The sequence below is a fragment of the Chenopodium quinoa genome, unplaced genomic scaffold (assembly GCF_001683475.1).
Source record: "Chenopodium quinoa cultivar QQ74 unplaced genomic scaffold, ASM168347v1, whole genome shotgun sequence".
Taxonomy (NCBI): domain Eukaryota; kingdom Viridiplantae; phylum Streptophyta; class Magnoliopsida; order Caryophyllales; family Amaranthaceae; genus Chenopodium; species Chenopodium quinoa.
In genome coordinates this window covers 1,099,139-1,106,876 of record NW_018742541.1, presented here as the reverse complement: position 1 = coordinate 1,106,876, position 7,738 = coordinate 1,099,139, and the positions used below count along the sequence as shown (strand labels likewise).

The following is a 7,738-nucleotide window of genomic DNA, read 5'->3' as shown; positions in this document are numbered from 1 at the left end:
AGACAATTTGTAATAATATAGACAAATTGACCTTGCTCAATACGTTGCAGCTGGGAAATTACTAGTAAATTAATTGGCCAGAATTTAGTACTCCGTAGTAGTATTAAGCTTTGTTCACCTTATTAATAAGCTTTGTTCACCTTATTAATGGAACAAATTTTTGCAATGCAACCTTGTAATTCTTTTCTCTAAAATTTTTGTTCACCAGTGTTTCTGCATTGTTAACAAAAATTTGGAAATGAGAGGATGCATAATTCACTGTTATAATATGAAGTTTGTGTTTCAATTTTTTGTTTTCTTGCTTTTTTTCCTAAACCATGTTGAATCACTTTTCTTTAATTTCACTGGTTTCGACCAAGATAGTTCTCGAAATATTACCTGCAAGAATGATACACATTTTGAAGATGGAGTGATTCAGATGACGAAGAGTACAGTGGGTTCTAATCTTCAAGCAAGTGTAGGGCGAGCATCCTATAATCAGCCTGTTCGTCTCTGGGATAAAAAAACCAGCAAGAAAACAGACTTTACCACCCACTTTTCATTCCAAATTAAACCAGCAGACAACACTAGTCATTTTGGTGATGGTATGACTTTTTTCACAGCGCCTTTTGATGATTCTACAGAGTATGCTCCAGAGACTTCATATGGTCGGTGTCTTGGTTTGGTTGTTGCTGTCAATGTTACAAGTAAATATCGATTTGTTGCTGTCGAATTTGACACCTTCAAGAATTGGTATGATCTGCCTGGTGATCATTTGGGAATTGATGATACTTCGGTAGTTTCCCAGGTTGATGTTACAGTGGATGGGGGACTGAAAAACAGGTCTACAGCAAATTCTTGGATAACTTATGATTCTGTAACTAAGAACCTGAGTGTTTATCTAACTTATGAGGCTCATCCTGTGTTTAACGGGGAATCTAGCCTGTCGCATATCATTGACTTAAGCTCCATTCTTCCTGAAACAGTCAGAGTTGGGTTCACGTCTTCAACTGGTACATATGTTGAACTTCATAGCATCCTTTCTTGGGACTTCAACTCAACCTTAGAAGATACCGATATCAATGTACCATGGCAAAATCACACAACTGTGACAAGCAGCCACAGCAGTAGCAAAGCAGCAATGATTGGTGGCCTTGTAGCCGGAATCAGTGTCTTAATAATTGGTTCAGGATCAGCTATGTTTATGTGGGGGCGGAGGAGATCAAGGGGAAGTAACGGTAACATGAATTTTGACCAGGATACTGGGCCAAGGAGGTTCACTTACAATGAACTTATTCGTGCCACTAGCAACTTTCTCGAGGAAAGGAAGTTAGGGCAGGGAGGTTTTGGAGGCGTGTATAAAGGTTTTTTGTCTGATATAAGCCAGATTATTGCAGTCAAGAAGATATCAAAGGGGTCTAAACAGGGGGAAAGGGAGTATGTATCAGAGGTGAAGGTTATCAGTCGTCTAAGGCATAAAAATTTGGTTCAACTTCTTGGTTGGTGCCATGAGAAAAAGGAATTGCTTCTAGTTTATGAATTTATGCCTAATGGAAGTCTTGACTCCCATATTTTTGCAGGCAAGAGGACAACGGTCTTACCATGGGCAGACAGGTACAAAATTGCATATGGCTTGGCATCTGCCTTGCTATACCTCCACGAAGAATGGGAGCAATGTGTGCTGCATAGGGATATCAAGTCTAGCAATGTCATGCTTGATTCTAATTTCAATGCTAAGCTTGGAGATTTTGGGCTTGCTAGGCTCGTTGACCATAATCGAGGATCACAAACAACTGTATTGGCATAAAAAAGAAAAAAAGGAGTTAGGGTCAACGCCAGAAAATATGGTCAATATCACCCGTCTAAGGTGTAATCTCATAAAAAAATTATATTTAAGTATTTTCTCAAATAAAAATAAAAATAAAAATAAAATTATAAGATTTTTTTTTTTTTTTTTAAAAAAAAATGTTTTAAAAAGTGGTTTTTACAAATTTTCGTTGTTACATCAATGTTCTTCTGGATTTACAGGGAGTAGTGCTGAAGTGATGACTCTTCTCCCTTGTTGTCTGGGAATGCAGTGCTGAAGTCTGATTTGCCAATTTATACTAAGTTTATATATTGTAAGTTTATTAAAATTATTTCATTACCGTAACTCTCTGAAGATACATACAGTCTGTACTACTTGTCTACATTGAAGTATTTCAAGAATATTGCTGCATCAATTTAATTATGTTTTCACTCTAGTATTGTTATTTACTCCATATTTGTTTCTAGATGTAATACTGCTTTGTTAATCATATATACCTTACAATTTAAAGAAAATCTGTTTTATGATTCATCCCATTATTTGCCAAAGGTTAGTCCTTCACCAGGAAAGCTTTTACTCTCTCATTGCCTCGTTGTAAGAATCTAAGACTAGAGATCTCTTTTTCAGATTGCTTACTATTGATTCTACATTAGTACCTGTAATAATTGTGAAATTTTCTTAAAAGGTAAATGGTGTCACATTTTGGAAATGGAGAAATATGTATATACTGTACGTCTTTTTTCTTTGCACCTAGCTCATGAGTTGAATGTGTTTTTTTTTCTTTCTTTTTAGAGAGCAAAATGTTTTTTCCATTGACTTGAATTTGTGCATGCAATGTATAAATGTTTTTTAATCTAGAATAGTTATTTCCTGGACTTTTAATAGGAGGCTCTAAATTTGAACAGACTTAATTGACCCTGTACTAAGCTAGAACTAGTGGTTATTGTGTATTGACGCTCTAGAAGTCTAGAATAAATAAAATTGATCGCGAGAGAAAGAGTTAATGGAAGGTCACATATCGCATTAGATATGAAGAACAAGAAAGACTACGTGGTAGGATACACATCACATGTTCACATAAGTAAATCAACTTGGATGAAATGGATAACAGGACTACGTATTTAAAGAAGAAGGGAGTATTTATTTTCCATAGTAAATGTCAGCATTGGTAATTGACAGTAATAAACATATGGATTTTAATTATTTTTCTTTAATCTAGATTTCTTTGACTAAGTTTGTTATGACCAGTTAGACACGGTCCTTTATTTATAACATAGGATTATTAGAACAGTGTGTGTTTGACATAGTAAACAAACTGAAGCTGAAATATTACTACCAGAAAACTGAATATAGTGTAACCTGGACTTTTCTAAGTAAATTTAAGCCAAGCTTTGTATTCCAACTTATAAATTTTATCTGCCTTTCTTCATTCTTTTGTATCTTTTGCTCTGTATTTCAATCTACTGAAATGAGCATATCAATATGCAGCTTTGGTTCGTCATTATACTTCATCCCAATGACCTATAGTATTGACATGTATCTAATAAAGTTGCACTAGATATATATGTATTATTCAGTGTTCGTTTTGAAAATCTGTCCTATATATATTTAGTGGAGATTGTGGGGAATTCAACTTGTGACTTGACGTACATAGGAACATTTTTTTTTTCTATTTGGCCGCCCAAGGTAGAATTTTGAAGTCGTCAAGTGCCAAGTCTTAATTATCAATAATTTTTAAGGTTTTACCACTATATATATGATTTTTTGTCATTGTCTTTTTAATGATTTGTCATAAACTAATTGTCGTGCTCAATAAGTTGCAGCTGGGATATTACTAGTTAATTACATTAAGTTTGAAAAAATCAAGCTAGTCTATCGTATCAATGATACAAATGAGCTAGTCTATCGTATCAATGAATTTGTAGCTACATTTTATTATTTATCTACCTTCTTGTAGCTTAGCACCAAAAAAAAAGCTACAATTTTGTGTCTTAATAAATTTTATTACTGCATTGTTTAGAATTTTCAGAATGAGTGAATCAATTATTGTGAGTACAAAGTGTGTTTCATTTGTTTCTTTGCTTTTATTTATCAACCAGGTTGAATCACTTTTCTTTAACTTCACTAGATTTGACCAAGATAGTTCTCGAAATATCACCTACAAGAATGATACATTTTCTGCAAATGGGGTGATTCAGCTCACAAAGAGTGTGAGAGGTGATGATCTTAAAAGTCAGTGTAGGACGAGCATCCTATAATCAACCTGTCCGTCTTTGGGACAAAAAAACCAGCAAGAAAACAAACTTTACCACCCATTTTTCATTCAAAATCACAAGAGTGGGCAACAATAAACGTTTTAGTGACGGGATGACTTTTTTCATAGCGCCTTTTGATAATTATACAGAGTATGCTCCAGAGAATTCAACAGGTGGGCGTCTTGGTTTGGTTGTGAACGCCAAAGTTACCAGTAAATATCAATTTGTTGCTGTCGAATATGACACCTTCAGGAATGGGTATGATGTGATTGGTGATCATTTGGGAATTGATGTTGCGTCTGTAGTTTCAAAGGCTAATAATACAGTGGATGGGGGCCTGAAAAACAGGAGTACTACGGCAAATTCTTGGATAACTTATGATTCTGTGACAAAGAATTTGAGTGTTTTCCTAACTTATGATGATCATCCTGTGTTTAATGGGGAATCTAACCTTTCATATATCGTTGACTTAAGCTCCATTCTTCCGGAAACAGTCAGAGTTGGGTTCTCTGCTGCAACAGGTAAAAATGTTGAACTTCATAGCATCCATTCTTGGGACTTCAACTCTACTTTAGAAGATACGGATATTAGTGTGACAAGCCGCCAAAGTAATAGCAAAGCAGCAATGATTGGGGGCCTTGTAGCTGGAATTAGTGTCTTAATAATTGGATTAGGCTCAATTGTGTTTATGTGGAGGCGTAGGAGATTCAGGGAAAGTAATGATGACAAAAATATTGACATGGATAATGATTTTGACCAGGATACTGGGCCAAGGAGGTTCACTTACAATGAGCTTATTCGTGCTACTAGAGACTTTCTCGAGGAAGGAAAGCTAGGACAGGGAGGTTTTGGAGGCGTCTATAATGGTTATCTGTCTGATCTAAGCCGGGATATTGCAGTGAAGAAGATATCAAGGGGATCGAAACAAGGGAAAAAGGAGTATATCTCAGAGGTGAAGGTTATCAGTCGTTTGAGGCATAAAAATTTGGTTCAACTTCTTGGTTGGTGCCATGAACAAGGAGACTTGCTTCTTGTCTATGAATTCATGCCTAATGGAAGTCTTGACACCCATCTATTCGCCAACAAGAGGAGGATGGTGTTACCGTGGGCAGAGAGGTACAAAATTGCCCATGGCTTGGCATCTGCCTTGCTGTACCTGCACGAAAATTGGGAACAATGTGTGTTGCATAGGGATATCAAGTCTAGCAATGTCATGCTTGATTCAAATTTTAATGCTAAGCTTGGAGATTTTGGGCTTGCTAGGCTCGTAGACCACAATCGAGGATCACAAACAACTGTATTGGCCGGCACTTTAGGCTACCTAGCACAAGAGTGTGTTATGACAGGTAAATCAAGCAAAGAATCTGATGTATACAGTTTTGGGGTGGTGGCCCTTGAAATTGCTTGTGGAAGGCGGCCTGTTGAAACCAATGAAGAGCCTAGTAAGGTGATGAGTATGATGGAGTGGGTGTGGCAGCTCTATGGAGAAGGCTGTCTTCTTGATGCAGTCGATAATATGCTTCAAGGAGAATTTGACATTCGGGAAATGGAATGCTTAATGATTGTTGGGTTGTGGTGTAGTCATCCTGAATATACTTTTCGTCCTACTATAAGACAGGTTATAAATGTTCTTAACAAGGAGTCTCCTTTGCCTAACCTGCCTACAAAATTCCCGGTTCCTACCTATAGCTCTCCACCAACGACGAATGCAGAGCCTTTCTATGTATCATCCTCCTCTGGGTTAACAGGCAGCAGTGCTACCACAAGATCCTCTTCTTCTCACATAGTTGTTTCCGGCGCTACTCCTTTACTGCTAGAGAATGCAGCAGTCTGATCAGCCTTATATTTCTAGAATCTAGATTTTATTCGCCTGAACAAAATTGCCCTTTTTATATTCTTTATGGTAGCAAGTGATTCCTTGGTGTTTTGCATGTTGTATCGTCATTTGATTGAATAACTTTTTAGGCTTTCTAGTATAAGTACTAAACTAAAAAAGAAACATATGTAGGCACCTAATTTAAAAGGGAAACATTCAATGACTTCATAACCTGATTACAGAAAATGCTACATTAAATCTCCTTTGGTTGCTCTATCAATCTTCTTTGTTCATTGTATTCCTCTAGAATGTTTCCAACTTACAAGTCTTACTATATTAGTACTCCCCCCGTCCCTAAATTACATTCCTACTTCTATCATTTAATCCTCACATAATAGAGAGAAATAAGAATGTAATTTAGGGACGGAGTGAGTAAAAACAGATTGAATGATTTAATCATCATGAAAGGCTGATAGTGTGAATTAACGTGAAAGTTTTTTCTATATATTTGATTGTAGTTCTTTAAATTTATGTCTTAATGTGCAATAATGAGTATTTTCCAACAAAAAAATTTGAAGAAAAAAAGTATGTTTTAGAACGAAATATGCAGGTTGAAAAATAATTAGCATATAAATTGTATAATGACTAAAAAAAAATTGTTAATCCATAAAAAATAATTAGCATATAAATTGTATAACGACTATAAAAAACATTTAATCCATACAATAGACTAATAAAATCAAAGTTAGAGCCAACAAATATTTAATGGTTCAGCAGTACTACAAAAGATCTTCATGGATTTTTCACTTCCGGAAACATGATACATACAAGTATCAAGCGAGTAAAAAATTATACTATTTCCTTTAAGCCTTGAAATATATATCTTATTTAATTTCTCATTCCGTCATCTGAGGTCGGTATTGAAATCGACGATGAACGATGGATAACCAAGCTATAGTTACCAAGATTTTGAACATCAACCCAATGTTTTTTTAAAATGGTTAAACTCGAACACTTTGACTCTCGATCCCATATGGCCAATGAATATAGCAAGGAGTTTTCCACCACACTCAACTGAGTTGAATGAAAATGGGCAAATGGAATAACTGGAGTGTGATAAATGTTCCAACTTCCACCTCCATCTACCAATTCAAATGCTCCGAGATGCCCAAGGTTCCTGTCAAGTACGTAAAATGCTCCATTAAAATAAACTGGACTACCAGTCCCAACACTAAATTCATTGTCATAGTTGTCCACATCAAATCGAGTCCACCTTTTATCCCCATATCGATGGTAGTAGATGACTAAATCATCCTCGTAAACAAACTTAACAGTCACACAGTCAGGAGACGTAGGATTTGTTGAGAATCCAATGCTTCCAACATTATAAAGTCTGACCTCTTCATTTGGGGGATAGTCCCCCTTTACTCTTGTTAAGGGATTGCAAAATTGTATCGATTGTGTCTTCGCAATAGATAATACTAGCCACCCATCTTTGGTGAAATCAATAATGAAAGGATCCAAAGATAAATCAAGGATCATACTATGTGAGTCTTCTCGACTTGGGTCCATCAGTTGAAATAGCCCGCGACTATTCTTAAACCAGATAAACAAGGGGAGTATGCTACTGGTATTGGCTCACAATTTAGGTAGTGTTGAGTGAAATGTCTTACAACTAGCTCGGAAATTCCAATAATCGAACAAATGCATATGCTTGGACACCAAGTGTATCATGTTTTTGGGAAGCTCGACGAACATGCTGCTTCTTTCTTTTGGCAGCTCATCAGCGTAATCACTCATAATGGTGTTGTTCAATTGTTGTCCTTGGATTTCCTGGACAACTAGTAAGCTCTCACTACAAAAAACAGAGAAAGTTGGTTG

General features: G+C 36.1%; 2 protein-coding genes and 1 pseudogene across 2 annotated transcripts; 2 read left to right on the top strand and 1 right to left on the bottom strand.

The window, feature by feature from the left end:
• Positions 1–249: 249 nt before the first annotated feature.
• LOC110720082 (L-type lectin-domain containing receptor kinase IX.2-like) lies at positions 250–1,786 on the top strand. The gene has a single exon (XM_021899083.1). It carries the CDS (start codon positions 269–271, stop codon positions 1,784–1,786), a length of 1,518 nt encoding a protein of 505 aa, XP_021754775.1. The 5' UTR covers positions 250–268.
• Positions 1,787–3,816: 2,030 nt separating this feature from the next.
• On the top strand, positions 3,817–6,137 carry LOC110720210 (annotated as a pseudogene).
• Positions 6,138–6,745: 608 nt separating this feature from the next.
• LOC110720209 (F-box/kelch-repeat protein At1g57790-like) lies at positions 6,746–7,429 on the bottom strand. Its single transcript, XM_021899218.1, has one exon. It carries the CDS (start codon positions 7,427–7,429, stop codon positions 6,746–6,748), a length of 684 nt encoding a protein of 227 aa, XP_021754910.1.
• Positions 7,430–7,738: the final 309 nt, after the last annotated feature.